The sequence below is a fragment of the Hevea brasiliensis genome, chromosome 10 (assembly GCF_030052815.1).
Source record: "Hevea brasiliensis isolate MT/VB/25A 57/8 chromosome 10, ASM3005281v1, whole genome shotgun sequence".
In the NCBI taxonomy this organism is placed as follows: Eukaryota; Viridiplantae; Streptophyta; class Magnoliopsida; order Malpighiales; family Euphorbiaceae; genus Hevea; species Hevea brasiliensis.
In genome coordinates, this window is record NC_079502.1 from 50,811,445 (window position 1) to 50,828,463 (window position 17,019).

General features: G+C 35.2%; 1 protein-coding gene across 8 annotated transcripts; it reads right to left on the reverse strand.

Annotated features, from left to right (window-relative positions):
• Positions 1-11,739: 11,739 nt before the first annotated feature.
• LOC110662209 (putative pentatricopeptide repeat-containing protein At1g16830) lies at positions 11,740-15,911 on the reverse strand. 8 transcript variants are annotated; one of them, XM_021821113.2, is made up of 3 exons: positions 13,522-15,911; positions 12,894-13,314; positions 11,740-12,365 (listed from the first exon to the last, which is right to left on the reverse strand). In XM_021821113.2, the coding sequence occupies exon 1, from the start codon at positions 15,588-15,590 to the stop codon at positions 13,614-13,616; it is 1,977 nt and encodes a 658-aa protein (XP_021676805.2). In that variant the 5' UTR covers positions 15,591-15,911; the 3' UTR covers positions 11,740-12,365; positions 12,894-13,314; positions 13,522-13,613. The 8 variants fall into 8 exon arrangements, with proteins under 8 accessions (XP_021676805.2, XP_021676809.2, XP_021676807.2 ...); XM_021821117.2 differs by having other exon boundaries at positions 12,894-13,100; positions 13,181-15,911; XM_021821115.2 differs by having other exon boundaries at positions 12,894-13,104; positions 13,181-15,911.
• Positions 15,912-17,019: the final 1,108 nt, after the last annotated feature.

Here is a 17,019-nt window from a genome sequence, read left to right on the forward strand (position 1 = left end):
TCGCCTAAATCTGAGTTTTCTAGAGAGAGTTATAGCCATCCAAACATTGCTGCTCAATGAAAATTCTGCAGAATCTCAGTACAGTAATTTAATTTTTCTCAATGATTTTGAAAGGGTTAATGGCCTAATTTGGGTTGGTGTTCTTCATGAAAGTTTTAGGTCTATATCATATCTAATTGCTGGTAAAATTTCAGGTCAATTTGACCTACCTAGCTCGAGTTATGACTAAATGAACAGTTACTGTTCATTTGGTCAGTTTAGTGCAGTGGCAGCCTGCAATCAATCCACTTTGGTCAATTGTTTCACCAAGTTTTGGTCAGTTTTTTGCCATGGTTCCTTAATGAAAATTGTGCTCTTTTATGTCTATTTTCATCTCCAATTGGTGGCATATCAATTGGACTTGTAAAATTTGAGTTTTGGTCCTTCAAAGTGGGTTTGGTCATGCTGCCAGCAGCATGACCATTTACCTCCGAATTTAGTTTTCATTCCTATCATTCTCACACAAGTTATTTGGTCATAATTGACCATTATTTCACTTCACAATAGGTCCAACATGTCATTTATGCATTTCTCCAAATTTTGGTTCATAAACCCTAGCATTGAAAACCCTAACTCATCATTTTCATGCCTTTAACTAGTTCTAATGGTTTAAATGTTAATCATTTAACTATGTAAAGTTTCTAAACTCATTCAATTGCATCATATTCATGTAAATCATACTCCTCTCAAGCTGCCAGAATTTCAGTTTGATCCTTCTCCCATGTTTTTATTTCATTTCATAACTTCTAAGCTCACTTTCAACCACTAATTATGCATTTAAAATGGAAAGTAAGGAGTTTAATATACTAACCTTGCTTGGAGGATTTTTAGGCTCCCCTTTTTTCAAGTCTTTCTTCTTTTTTTTTTTACTCTCTAATGCTCTCTCAACATGTAAGGAGAAATTTTTGTGTGGAGACTTTGTGAATTTATAGGTTAAGGTAGGGAAATTCAAGCTTTCATTCCCTTAACAATAGTGAAATATGGTGAAGGAGTGGGAAGAGAGGAATGGGACGGCAAAAGGGAAGAAGGAAGACCAAATTTGATTTTTTTTCATTTCTTTTCTTTATTTATTTTAGTGTATGGAAGACCACAAAAAGTCCAATTAAATAATTCACTTAATTAATTCTTTTATGACATCACCTTTGACTTTTCTAACTTCTTTCTTTTCCTTTTTTTTTCTATTTATTTTTTTCTATTAGTTCTTTAATTTAATTCTTGATTCCGAAATTTTCTTTTCTCCGATTTTATTTGACAGTTAGGTCAGGAGTCAGCTCTCGGGGTCAATTGACCAAATCGCCCCTCGCCGGTTCATCCCGGTTTGCAAATAATCCAATATTTCTTCCGGCTCCCTAACCTAATTATTTGACTGGCTTAACAGTTCTTTTTCGTGATTTTCTTTTCCATCAGTGTCCATAAGGGTCCTAAGGACCGCAGCGTCACTTTTTACGGTTCGAAATTTGAGTTTAAAATGACTTCGCAGTCGTTCCCGAGGAGGTCACTCATCGCTGTGACTCTCGGCTCGTTTAACCTCTTATGTTCCGTTTTTCTTATTTATAGTTAACTAATTAAACATTACTAATTATTTGTGTTTATGGATTCTCAAATTATCTTAAGTGTGGCCCTAATCCCATTAATTGTCCGGACCGACACCGGTCACCGGAACAGTGAAATATACCAGGCTATACAACGGGGGTGTTACAAGATGATTCTGTTGCAGCCGAGAATTGGTTGAACAGAACAGGCAGAATTCTAAAACAACTCCACTGCACTCCAGAGCAAAACTTGGAATCTGCTGTATCTCTGCTGCAAGACGATGCATATGAATGGTGGGACACTGTGTCCAGTGAAGTGCAGCTAGAAATAGTGACATGGGACTTCTTTCTCTCCGAATTTAAGAAGAAATATGTGGGTACTGTATACCTAGAAGAGAGAAGAAGAGAGTTTATCAACTTGAGGCAGAGACAGTTGTCAGTGGCCGAATATGAGAAGGAATTCGTAAGATTGAGCCGCTATGGAAGGGAGATAGTCCCTAATGAAGCTGAAAGATGTAAGAGATTTGAAGAGGGACTAAATGACAATATAAAGATTCAGCTCACTGCCCTGGGAATCACAGAATTTACCAAGTTAGTGGAAGCTGCATTAAAAGTGGAGAAAGTGAGAATAAATGAACAAAATAGGAAAGATAGGCAGCGTAAGAGGGAATTTGGACCAGGACAGTCAAGTATACCAACTGATAGTAAGAAGTTTAAGGGTTCTAGTTCACAAGATCAGACACAGGGCCACAGAGAGGCGATTGGAATATCTATAGTTAGTTCCCTGCACAATAACAAGGGGATTAACCCTTGATGCTGAATGTATGCATTGTGGTAGAAGACACGAGGGGAGTGTCGATCGTTAATCGAGAGTGTTTCAAGTGTGGGGCTACGGATCATTTCATAACAGATTGCCCTCAGAGGAGTGGTTCAATAGCTCCGGTACAAGTTGATAGATCTTCGCCTATAGTTCAAAGGGGTAAAAGATCGGGTAGAGCAGAAACGGCTGACATTTCACAGAAGATTGTTTCTGAGACAGTTGAAAAGCCCGAAGTCAGGGTGGCACCACAAGTATATGCTATGGAAGCTCAGGAAGAGCCAAACCTGCATAATCGATGAGGCGATGCAAGGAAGTGAAGAAACAAGGAGGTAGCAACTCCCGACATTTAAGTCAGGTAAATTTCGAGGACGAAATTTAAATTAGAGGGGAAGAGTTGTAACACCCTCCCGGTAGCAACTCTGTACATTCTACTGTTCCGGTGACCGGTGTCGGTCCGAACAGCTAGAACGTCCGAAAAAATATTTAAACTAAAGTGAGGGGCCAAAATTAACTCAAATATTAATAAGAAAAATATAGTAAAAATTTTAGAAATAAAATACAACCAAGTTAAATGAGCCGGTGCCCAAGCGATGGGTAACCAGAGGGAAGTTGCGGTTCTCGCAACGAGGAGCCCTAGACCCGGGGAAAAAATTATAAAATAATTTTTGAGACTCCAGAGAAGGGTCATTGAGGTTCCTATGGCATTAGAATGCCAAGAAAATATTTAGAAAAATTTTTCAATCGGGACAGACAATTTTGACCCGTTAAGCCAAACGGAGGGCATTTTGGTCATTTCGCCTTCAGAGGTGATTTTTAGCCGACTTGTCCAGTTGAGTAAATAATTAATATGACATAAAATATGGATAAACATTACTAGAAATTAAATTGAAGATGAGTAGTGGAGGAAAGAAAATAAAGTGAAGAAAAAGGTTATTTATAACATCATTGTGATGTCATTTAAAATTGCCAACCAATCACCATTAAGTAACCATTTGACTAACTAATAAAAGAGCTAAATAAAGACCAAGGAAGACCAAAAACTAGCTGCCTTCTCTTCAGCCAAAAACGTGAGTTTCTCTTCTTCCTCCCTCCATTGATGTTCAATCAAGCAAGCTTAATTTCCTACCTTGTTTCACCATAAAACCCTAACCCCACTTCATTAAAATTTTACCCTACACCTTAAACAAGCTTTTGGCAGCCAAGAAGAGTAAAGAAAGAGAAGTTTGAGTTGGGAAAAAAACTGCCCTATTCAAGGTTAGTGCACTATATACCTAAAACTCTTTATTTTCATGAAATGGAACTTGAATTTAGTAAGAAAATGTAATTTAAATGAACAAAATTCATGTGTATGTGTACATGAGTTTTGGCTGCCCTAGTGAAGGAATAGGAAGGAGTGTTTTTGATGAGCTTGAAGTGAACTAGAATCATGTAGGAAGTTTATAAACATAAGAATAATAAGTTGGTATGCTAACTAAGGCATTTTGTAGAAAACCTAATGTGAAGCTAGGGTTTTGGGGAGTGAAAATTGACTTGGCTTAGGAAATTGTTAGAGCACATTTTAATGGTCAATTAATGACCATCTTAGGTAAGTTGACCATAAAATGGACTGAAAAATAGGATTGCAAAGTGAAGTTGCAGGCTGCCCTAGGATAGCAGCAGAGGGACTGAAAATTCAGTCCACTTGCACTGCCATAACTTGGGCTGTGTTGGTCCAATTGGTGTTTGGCCAATTGGACATGAAACTAGGCTTATAATGGCACATTTTTTCTGAAGAAACCATGCCCAAAAGACCAAAGCAAGAGGACCAAAACTTGGCCCCAATCCGGACACCCTGCAACAGCCCCTGCAGAATTGACCAAATGAACAGTAACTGTTCATTTGGCCATAACTCACTGTAGATTTGGTTAATTGATCTGAAATTTTTACAGAAACAAGATAAGATATAGACAAACAACTTTCATGAAGAAACCTACCCCAAATAATGCCATTAACCAATTCAAATGATTGGGCAAAGTTAAGTTATCAAACCTGCAACTCTGCAGATTTACATTTGAACAGTAATGTTTGGATGACTATAACTCCCTCTAGAAAACTCGGATTTAGGCGATTCTTGAACCGATGGAAACCTAAGGTATGGTAGAACATGTCATATGAAGAAAGTTAGACCAAATTATGAACTTAACTTGGTCAAATTACTGACCAAAGTTGGACCAAAATTTGCCAAAACCCAAAAGTGCAGCATGAACAGTGCACATGAACAGTAAACTTATTTTGGCCATAACTTGAGCTACAAAACTCCAAATGGAGTGATTCAAAAAAAGAAATTCAACTAGACAAAATAAGGAACAACTTTCATGTTTACCATTTCCTAAAATTCCCACTGTAGAAATATCAAATGGAACAATAAAGATGAAGCACCAAATCTGAAAATTTTATTCAATTAGCATTAAGCTTAGAAATGGTATTGGCAACCAATACCAACAAGTTTTAAATACAAAATGTGGTATGTTTGGGGTGTTAAAACCAATACACCTATTTTCTATCCAAAAGTCAACATTTTTGTTGACCAATGAGGTGAATAGTGACACCAAAACCAAAAATTGGCAATTTTGCCAAAATGACCTAAGCTTTGAGAAAGTGACCAAAACCAACAAGTTTTGAATACAAAATGTGGTATGTTGGGAGTACTAAAATCAATGTACCTATGGTTTATGCAAAAGTCAATATTTTAGTTGACTAATGAAATGAATAGTGACATGAAAACTTGAAATTCAAAAATTATGAAACTTAAAAGTGCAAAATGCCCTAGTAGGCCTAATGTGATTGGTTTGGATAGGTTGGCATGCCAATAGGGTATTGTTTTAGCAGTACTGCGAAAGGCTTTATGCCTGTATTCATGGCTTTATGCCCGTATTCATGGCTTTTATGCCCGTATTCATGGCTTTTATGCCAATTATGTGATATCATGGCTTTTTAGCCATACTGACTGCATACGTGGTTGACGTTCTGCGTCCCATGGTATGACGGCCCGAGGCACCGCGGTGTCCAGGTTAACGACCGTTATCCATCCGATCGTCAAAGATAGGTTACTTGGGCATGGAAAAGTATAACTGTGATTGAACTGATTATTAAAGGAAATACGAAAATTAAGTATCAGGAATGATTACCAAAAATACAAAGAAGCTCAAGATCATGAAGAAAATAATTAACGAAATGCATGAAGAAGTTAATATCATAAAACATGATTAGCCCTCGACTAAAACAATAAGTGAGTAATTATTCCTTTCTCATGAACACAATAGCAAGGAAATTATTATTTTTATTTGCATATTATATTTTCTTATATTATTGGCACCACTAAGCTTTATGCTTAGCGCGTCGCTTTTGCAACGCGTAGGTACTGAAGATTTGGACAGAGGGCCCAGTGGACCACAGATTCGGTAAGGCAGTTCACAGTTCTGCATAGTGTCCGTGTCACCTCAACTTCTGCAGTGCATTGGTAGGACACTAGGTGTCATTTTGGCATTCTGTAATAAATTTTGATTTTCTCATATGTAATGAAACTTATGTAATGTATTTTGATTTTCATGTAAATAATGCAAATTTGTGTTTGTAAATGGAAAAGTGAATATTGATCTGTGATTGTTACATGACTATCAAATGAGATGAATGATTGAAAAATTGAAATTGAGAAATGAATGGTTGACAAATGTTGAGATGATGATTATTGGAGTTTGAGAGTAATTGAATACGAATATATGAATATTGGAAATGTTTTTCACAGGTTCCGAAGAACTGTTTTCTCCATTTTTAGCCGGTACTCCGCCGGATTTTCTTTAAAATTTTCGGAACCTTAAATAAATTATAATTTCGATAAATGGCTTAAATAAATTATATTTCACAAGTTATATTCAAAAGGAAGAATAAAAATGAATTAAGATAAAATAGAGTACTCGGCACACTGAGTGGCATAACTTGCTCGGCTACACTGTAGTCGGGTAAGGGGTGTCACACTACTATACCCTTAAATTATGTTTCCCCATATTTCAGCAGCTTATCATACTGTCTGACTGGAGCCTGAGGTTGCACCACAGGAGTCTGGGGTGGAGCTTGAGCAGGCATACCCCCAGCCATCTGTTGAAACATAGCAGCCATCTACTTGGCAAATTGTGCCAGAAATTGTGGCATTTGTGGGACTGGTGCCACTGACCCACTAACATTTTGGAGAGCTAGGGATTCCCCTTGGGCCTCAGCCTCTACCGACTGCTTAACAGGGTAATCCCCTTCTTCCATTTTAGTCTGGAGTTAGGATATCTCCTAAACAAATAACATAAGGATATTTCCCTCTGTTAGTTCATATTTATGAAGTAATGCACTGTATGTAACAAATAAGGACATTGAGCAGTTGTACTTATCAAAGAAAAGACAAAAATTTACAAATCAAAACATACTTCAAAAAATTCTCTCTGATACCACTAAAACATGTCACACCTTACCCCTTTGTAAGGTATAACATGATCTCATAGTATACCTAATGAATTACCGATTTCGTCTACCAATAACCCATTAAATACACTACAAAGGATTTTAAAACAATTTTCTTACTTTTTGAAAGTGGTGAGCTTTTATAGCAGGTGATAAAAACATTTACTTGAAGTTTAAAAACTAGATCAAATTTTTGTCCATTTTATTTTTACGCAAATTTTGGAAAAATTTCAGCAGAGTGCCGTCTATATTTGGTAAAAATAGTTCTTCAAACACCTATAAAAACACTTCCAATAATTCATTTCATCAAACTCACTACTACCACAACACAAATCAGCAAATTTCTCCCAACTCCATAATTCAAAATAATTCTCAATTCAATTATCATCAAAAATAATACTAAATAACTTCATTCATATTTCAATTAAAGAAAAATTAATTTACATTCATCAATCCAAAATTTACATTAGAAAATCCAAAATAATATTATTACAAACTCTATACAACTGCTCATGACTAGTTTATACATGTACATACATTTACATACACCAAAATAAATATTACAATCAGAGTATAAAATATACCTCACAAAATTTCAAGGATGTGGCTCCAAGATCCTCAGCAGCTGACTCTGCTGCTCCTCTAATCTCTCTATCTGTGACTGCAATAACAGTTATCGCTGAGTACTATGATTCAGTGGTGCACAACATACTAAAATAATATTTATGCATAATTCAAATCACATTTATTCAAATATGATACTGAACATGAAAAACAGATACAAAACATGATTTATAAATTTTTAGTCCAAACAATCTCATTTAGGAAGTTTCAAAACGAATTTCATAAAAACACACAATTATATAATGCCATTCAGAACAATATTCATCTCAATAGCCGAAGGCTTATGAGAAATTACAAGGCTAGCTAGCTCAAACTATGGGTACCCATTCAATTTCTTCCTCTACTGGCACACACCTCAACACTTCAGCTAGAGAGGGAATCAAAATTCAAAACTAATTTCTCCCACTAGTCATGCTAGTGAGATATTCAAATATATGGCCATGACACTGTGGTTTCAAAACTATCTTAACCATTTACCAAACATTTACTGACAATTAAAACATAGATCATTAAATTTCCAACAATTTAGATCAAAAGCATAGTGTACATTTCAATCACCATTTTGCAATATAAATAAATCACAATTCATTTCATATACTTTGGAAAAAGAAATTTAAAGAGCATTTTATGATGTGCACAAACCTTATGCGAGTCGTCTCTTGGCCTTGACTCGATGCCTCGGGTTCTTTCCCGGTATTCTTTTCAACTGAAACACACAGTTTTAGAGTGTTTTATTATCATAATTTCTCATAAGTCCAAAAAGAAATTCAAATCTATTTATATCTAACTTTAATATGCTTAACTTGACGTTTTTTAAAATTTATATTTCGGGGTTACTATTTACGATACTATTCAAATCGATTTGTTAACTTTCTAATGCTTAATAGGTATGGAAATTTTAATTTCACCCACATACCCCATTTTGATTACCTAATTTATTGGTTTTTGTTGTTTCTTCAAATTTTAAGTCTCATAGGTGAAATTTCTAAATTTCAGATTTGGTGTCCTGTATTACACTGTTCCATTGGTCAAGTTGCTATTGAAATTTGGCTAAGTTTTCTTCATAGAAGTTGTTCCTTATTGTCTTAACTTTATTTCCCTTTTTGAATCACTCAATTTGGAGTTTTGTAGCCTAAGTTATGGCCATTTGAACATGGCTGGCCAGATTTGGTGTTACCTAGAATTCTGGGCATTTTCTGGATTTTGGCAATTTTTGTACACTGTCTGCAGGTGACTTTTTGGACAGGTTGTGATCAAAATTTGGGTTTGTTTTCTTCATAAAAGTTGTAAGGCTATGTCTCATATTTCCATCGATGTAAGATTCAGGTCATTTGGACCTTCCTAGGCCAAGTTATGGTCATTTAAGTAACTACTGTTTATTTGGTCATTTTTGTACAGGGTAGTGTGCCTAATTCTGGATTTGGCCTAATTGTTCACTGAGTTATGGTCACTTTCTAGGAATAATTCCTAGATGAAAAATGGTCCATTTTGTGTCTAGTTTCATTCCCAATTGGCATCACACCAATTGGGTTGGTAAATTTTCAATTTTGGTCCCTGAAAGGGACCTAGGTCAAACTGCTTGCATACATAAAATTAAAATGCAATTATGACATCATGTATAAGTAAGAATGATGTCATTAAAAATTTACAACCAATCAAAATGAAATAAGCACACATAAAACCATTAAAAAGGGATAAAAATTAAAAAAAAAATTCAGTTGTCTTCTCCCTTTTTTTTAGCTAGCCGAAACTTCTTCAAGAGCTTTCCACCATTGATAAACTTGTAAGCTTTATTTTCTTCCTTATCTCACCCCAAAACTTCTAGTTGTCTTCACTAAAATTAATCCTTGCACCTTGAAAACAAAGAGATTTAGCAAGCTTGAAATTGGCTCACTTCAAGGTTAGTGCCAATTCTTACATATCTCTCTACTTATGCATGCTTAGGACTTTAAATTGAGCTAGAAATTGTGGAAATTGAACAAATAAATGCATGTTAGGACACCCCTAAATTTTTAGCAGCCATCAACATGCTAGGGTTTTGATGAATTTTAGTTGAATTAAAGATTGTTGGTGATGGCCTTGATGTGAATTTAATGTATTGAACTTTAATTTGTATGAGTAGTGTAAGATTGGTGACTTTGGAGATTAGGGTTTGAGCCAAGTTTAGGGTTTTGCTAAATTGATAGTGAATTGGTGTTCTAATGGTCAATTAGTGACCATTTGAGGTGAATTGACCTTAATTTGGAGTGAATTGTGGCATTGAATGGTGAAATGGTTAAGTTGCCCTATGTGCAAGAAATTCTGGACTTGAGTCCAGTGAGTTTGGGTAGCAATAAATTGACTTGTGTATCTTCAATTGGTGTAAGGCTAATTGGAGGTGAAACTACGGACACAATTCCACATTTCTCATGAAGAGACCCTACTCAGAAAACTAATTTCGAGTGACCTAAAATTTGCCTAAATCCGGGTAACCAAAATCTGGACCTGGAAAAATGATCAAATGAACAGTATTTGTTCAAATGGCCATAACTTTGTGTAGAGAGGTCCAAATGACCAGATTTTTGAACCCATGAAAAGATTAGATATATTAGAACAACTTTCATAGAGAATAGAAATCTAAATTCTTACAATAACCTATTCAAATTGCTAACCAAATTTAGCTCACCAAATCTGGTAGAACCAAAATTATCCAGAAAACCTAGACAACGACCAATTCGGCTAGTTATGGTAAAAATGTCATAACTTGAGTTAAAAAACTCCAAATGGAGTGATTCAAAAAGGGAAATTAAATTAGACACATTAAGGAACAACTTTGATGAAGAAAGTTTAGCCAAATTCTTACTGTAAAATGGTCCAATGGAACAGTAAACACAAGTGACCAAATTTGAAACTTGAAATTTCTTCTAATAAGTTTTGAATTACAATTGACAATCAATGCCAACAAAATTGTGACCCAAAATATGGTATGACCATGTGTTTAAAAATGGTATACCTATTAATTATGAAAAAGTCAATATTTTTGCATGAATAGTAATATGAATAGTAACAACCACAACTTTAAATGCAAAGAACCAAATACTTAACTTTGTCAACATGGCCTAGTATGCCTAGAATGATTGGTTGAGATAGTTTGGCATGCCAATAGGGTTTCGATTGCAGTACTGCCTATGGCTTCATGCCATTCCGTGATTTATGGCTTTTAGTGCCATTTTGTGATGTTATGGCTTTTAGTCATTTTAATACTCTTGACATACTTGGCTTATTGCCTGATGGTTATTTATGGCTTGTTAGCCATTTTGTTGTACACCTAGCAGACACTATGTGACTGATGGTGTGATGGCTCGAGATACTTGGTACCCAGCACTAGTTTACCCATTTATCCAGTCCTGTCAATTTGTATAGGTTACTTGGGCAACTAAAATAAGTTTTAAATTTCTTTAATTAAATAATGAACATAAAATCACTAAATTATGAATATTACGAACAATTACCAAAATTTCAATCTGCATGCATTAATATCATAAATTATACAAATTTAATTATTTTAGTTTATTTTTATATTATATTGGCACCACTAAGTTGTATGTTTAGCGCGTCGCTTTTTACCATGCATAGACACTGGAGACCAGGAGCGTGAGCCTAGTAGACCGTAGACTGAGATTACTGTGAGAGTCTAGATCTGCAATTGTGTCCAGTGTCACCTCACCAGAGCAGTGTATTGTGGTAGGACCACTAGGCTTCATCGGGAAATTTTATATTTTGTATTTTGTAATTAGACTTTCATTTTGTTATGTAAATTAGACACTTATGTAATTATTGTAAATTATGTAAATGAATTGAAATTAAGCATTTTGTTTATGAATGAGCATCATTATGCTTGTTATGTATGAATGAAAATTTTGAATTTTAAGATGAATGAGCTGAAGTATTTAGATTATGGAAAATTTATGCCATGGAGATTATATTATTGAGCTTTTAAACAGGTGAGATTTCGCCAAAATTTTAGTGCTAGTTATTGGAAACAGATTTATGTTTTCCATGCATGAATTATGGCTTTTAAGCGTAACAAAGTTCATATTATTAGGATTCAATTTATTTTGAACAAGATTTAATATCGTACAGTGAAACAGTACTGAAATAACTTTGAGTTCCAGGCCTCAATTTGCCATCATTCAAGCCCATAGCATAGCTCCAAGATCTTTTTTCTTTTCTTTGGGTCGAATAAATATAGAATTTCAATGAAGAAAAGCAATCAGCCCCTAAGGGCAAGTACATAGTTTATTTGGAAAATTGGATTACAGTAAAAGGAGGTATAATGTATGGTTTTCCCCGCTAGAGAAAGAGCAAAACCATTACAAGATCTCTTTACATGACTACAATTAATAACATGGAACTCACTTCAATCACCCCTTGAATCTGTAGTAGCGGGGGACTCCCTTGGATGACAATAAGCACATCCCCTTCAATGCTGACTTTTTCTTAGCTAGAAGAAGGGCCTCCCTCGCATGCAAGTGCTTCCACCACAAAAGGATCAGTTATTGCTTTGAGGTGTTTATAACACCAACCGCAGGGAATACCTGCAAGATTGATTTCACATTTCACAAGATGATCGTTTAACTTTAAGTTAAAACTCAGGCAGCAGTTATTGAAAGGCAAACAAAAGGAATGTATAGACCTACTATTAACCCTTTAAACTCAACATTCATATTTAGTTGCACATAGTTTAGAAATGAACTTATGAACTGCCTGACATGGTACACGCCTCATTCTCATGGCTCACTGCCTCGACACTCCATTTTGTTTTAAACCTTCTTTGAAACTCTCTCTTCTTGGACATGCTGTGTCACGGCCTAGGTGTGAATTTCCTGCACTTTCACGCCCTAAATGTGAGATTTACTGCTTAAAATGCCACAAATAAGTGCTGTAATAATCCATTCTTCAAAATTTCCAACAATTCAATGCCTAAACCTCCAAGTTGACACAAAAACACTCAAATTAAATTAAAAGAAAAGAAAAGAAAAGAAATTTTCTATTAATTGAACTAAGAAACACAAATAAAAATCAATAAAAAAAACCAAAAAAAATTAAAACTAATGAAAAAAATTACAATAAAAATGCAATACATCACATGCTTCACACTAAAGTTCATGGGTAGATAGGTATTATACCAAATGAAAGGGATAACTTAGGTAGTAAAAGGAAATGGTCCAAGAAACATTTTTTGAGTAATATAATCTAGCTCTCCGCTTGTGGAATGTTAAGTAAAAACCAAAAAAAGAAAAAAAAAACCATGTTCACTATTTTGGTTAAAAAGATCCACTTGGTGCTCCTTCCAACTCCAATGTGGAGACAGTAAGTAAAAAATTATAAATGAAATAACTAATGAATGGTACCTGTATTAGCTGAGAATGCAGTCACTAGAATGCCAAAAAGTGTCATGCCTGTCAAATGTGAAGAGCTTGAGCTCACAATCATCCTCTTAACTGCCTGCTCATATTCCATAGGGTCCTCTCAACATAAGAAATCAAGGGATTCACAGCCAAACTCTTTGAAATCTCCCTGGTAATCTCTATTGCAGATGGTAACCATGCCTCGCCTTCCTTTCTTATCTCATCAGGAATCAAAATCAGTATAAAAATTTGAAGCATTACTATACATGTTCAGGCTTTTGTGGCTTTACCTCACATGCCCAAGGGAGTGAAGGTGGAAGAGCTGATGAGACTTAATGGATTTGAAGAGCTTGATGCATTATGAATTATGATTGTTGTTTTGAGATAGGCTTCAACTTTTGGTGAGAGATGGCTATAGTGGTGCCTAGGAGTAAAGAATGTTGAATCTTTTCACAATAATAATAGCATAATTCATTTTAATATAGCTAGAACCAGATTGACATCAAACATTATGAAAAATGTATACGTTAAGGGGAAAAAAGTGAATTATAGTCATTATAGAACACAAAAGCATAATAGCTCATTGCAATTCAAAAAAAATCAATCATATGAAAGTGCTTACTAGACATACCTTTATAATGCCTGGTATCTGACACCATGCTAAGCTCTAAAGATTGGAAGATCTGTCATTTAATATGAAAAGACTTCATTGTGCATTATAACTCAACCCACTGAAGCAGCCACATTAGGAAGATCATCAGAACTAGATGAGTCCACAAATAGATTATCCTCCAAATAACCCTTCATTAATGAATGATTTGTGTCACCTAAGTTTATATCATTGGTAAGTCCATCAAACAATAGCAGATGCATCACCTCATTAGGCATCAACAACAAATTCCAGAGTTTAATTAATCGGTTAAAGAATGAAGAAGACAGATGAGACTTGAATAAAACTTTGGTCAACCTGAAAAATGTATTGCAATCCAGCTGAATCCCTGCCTCAATTATTTCTTTTAGCAACATTTCGATCACTTTAATGTCTCTTTTCACACAAAAACCATAGAGCATTATATTATACGTACATACATTAGGAGACAAACCAACCTCCTTCATGTGGTTATACAAAGCAAAAGCTTCTGCAGCCCTTCCACTCTTAAGAAGCCCACAGATGGCAACTGTATATGATACAGCATCTAGTGGGTACTTCTCTGAGATAGCTCTCCTAAATAATTTGATAGCTCTATTATACTTACCATTTTTCATAAGCCCATCTATGATTGAGGTATGAACATGAGCATCAAGGCCTGTATAATTCATGACCATCCCTAGGTATACTTTAACTGCCTCGTCCACTCTCCTTACTCCACATAACCCTCTAAGTAATCCAACAAAGCTGTAGTTATCAGGCATAAAACCCTTATCAATCATATCATTATACAACTCCAAAGCAAGATTCGGAAACCCAGCTTTACACAAGTAATTTAAAAGTGAGTTGCACACCACCAGATCTGCTTCCACAACAAGTCCTCTAACCAGCTTGGGTAAAAGATTAAACCTCCTAGAAAAGCATATAGTTGACAACAAAGAACTGAAAGTATAAGAATCAGGTACCAATTTCCATTTTGACATACCCAGAAATAGATCTAGCGCATCATCATATCTCCCAATCTTAGACAAACTATCTATCAACACATTACAGAGAAGTAAGTCAGGAGCATAACCTTTAGATTCCATGGTATTCAACATATCAAATGCACAAGGAATCATTTCAGATTCCATAAAACCTTTGAATAAAGTTGTATAAGTTACAATATTAGGAGAACAACCACTCTTAACCATCTTCTCCAACAACAAAGATGCAATATCAGGTTGATGCAATCTACAAAACCCATAAATGAGTATACTCCAAGCATTGACAGACAAAGAAATCCCCAGAGTTATCATTACACCCAACACTTGATATGCCTCCACTAACCTACCCACTTTGCAAAAACAATTCAAAACCATCTCAAATGTCTCGACGTTAGGATAATACCCTTCCTTCAGCATAATCCGCAAGACATCCTTAACATTAACCAAATCATTCAACTTGCATAAATTACTCAATATAATACTGAAACTCAAGAAATTTGGAATCTCTATCTGTTTCAAAACCTTAATTCCTGCATCCACATGCCCAATCTTAAACAAAACATCTATCACCACATTATGTGCAAATGTATTCGGTTTAAAACCAAAATTTCCCATTTCCTCAAAAGTTTCGAAAACCATAGAATACATTCTTCCACGCCAATAAATCCTCAACAAAAGCAAGAAAGTTTGTGCCTTCGTAAGTAAACCAACACTCTCTAATTCTTTAACTATTCCTTTAAGTGTCTTGTAACGGTTAGTCAACCGACCAACCACACTAACCATGTAATCAAATGCTTGGTTATCATGAAAGTAATTATGTTGCTTCGCACACCAAATAAAAAAGCTCAAAGCAATCAAATCAGAACGGCAATTCACTAAGGTGGAGTGCACAATCTGAGGTGTGAAAGCAGCTTTAAGATTTTCTTGAGAAAAAAAATGGTGGGTCTTGTCATTCACACTAATACATACAATTGGTGATGAAGAAAAATTGCGGACTGAGAGTGGTTTAAGGATGTAGGTCCTTTTTAGCAAGTGTAACACGCTCAATTTGTATCTCCATAACATTATTAGGCTTGCTTAAATTGATAAAAGGGCAATAAAGGGAACAGGTGCAGGAAACTGACGTTTGCTTACATTCCTAGAGCTTGACGATGGAGGAGCTCTCCTGCTAGCTGTTGAGATGGGGCGAAGTGGTGCTGTGGCGTTAAGCAGTGGTTCTCGCAGTGCTCACGGTCGAGACGCGGAGGGGACTCTCATAGGAAGCCAGGAACCAAGTGTTGCCAGCAAGCGAATGAAAGAAGAGAGAATCGCATAGGCAGGAAGAGAGGAGAAAACGTTAAGTGAGAGAGGACAAGAAGAGGGGGAAGTGGAGGCTTGAGAAAAGCTCATGGAGTTGAGGTTTTGGTAGGCAAAAGGGAGGTTTGGCCCAAAACCTTTATGGGCTAAAACCAGGTTTGTACCATGGAACTCTTAGTAGACAATCCCAAGAGTTAAAATTGACTCTTGATTTTAATTTAATTTAAATTTATGTTTAAATCAAGATAAATTTTTATATTTTGGTTTAATTAAATACAATTGAAATATTTTCATCTCACGTGTTATATATATACAAATAAAAAAATAACAACAAATCTACTATTCTCCCTGGTCACATCTTTCTTTGTCTAAATCAATTCTTAAATTGAATTTTTTTTAAATCAAAATTCATCATAAAATCAATATGTAACACCCCTCACCCGTCTACAGTATAGCCGAGCAAGGCATGCTACACAGCGTGCCGGAATACCTAGTCTGTGATTATCTCATTTCTTGAACTCAATTTGATTTTAAGAAGTCATTTATGTAATATTCATATCATGTTGATACTATTGTCATACTTTGTTAAAATTAGTGTTTCAATACTGGTAATAAAAATTTAGCAAGGTGCCGTCTATATTGAGGATAAACTGTCCTTCCAAACCTGTTGAAAACAGTTTAATATTATGATATCAAAATCTCAAATATTTCACAGTCCCTATTTCTCAGTAAAGTCAATAGACTTTTACAGTCATTAAACAGTTCCATAGTACAGTCCATAATAATTAAATATATACAGAAAATTTCCATGTTATTTAATATGTACAAAATATTATAAACCTTAGAGCTTTCATAACATTATAAAATACAGGGCTGAATTTCAAATATACAACAAAAGTACAAAATACAAGATATCCTAAGTCCTAACATGTATGCAATGCAGTGCAGATGATTCTGGACTCCTGTGCAGATCTGATGTCTCACCCGGTCGTAGGTCTGCTGGGCTCTCCAGCTGCATCTCTAATACCTACGCGTTACAAAAGCAACTCGCTAAGCAATTTTGCTTAGTGGTGCCAAATATAAAGAAATATATACTAAAATAAAGTAAATAAAGTGTTTACAAATTTTTGGTGGTGTTGTATGTCAGTAGACTGGATTTAGGTATTTGAATTTAATAGTACTTGAATTACTGCCCGTG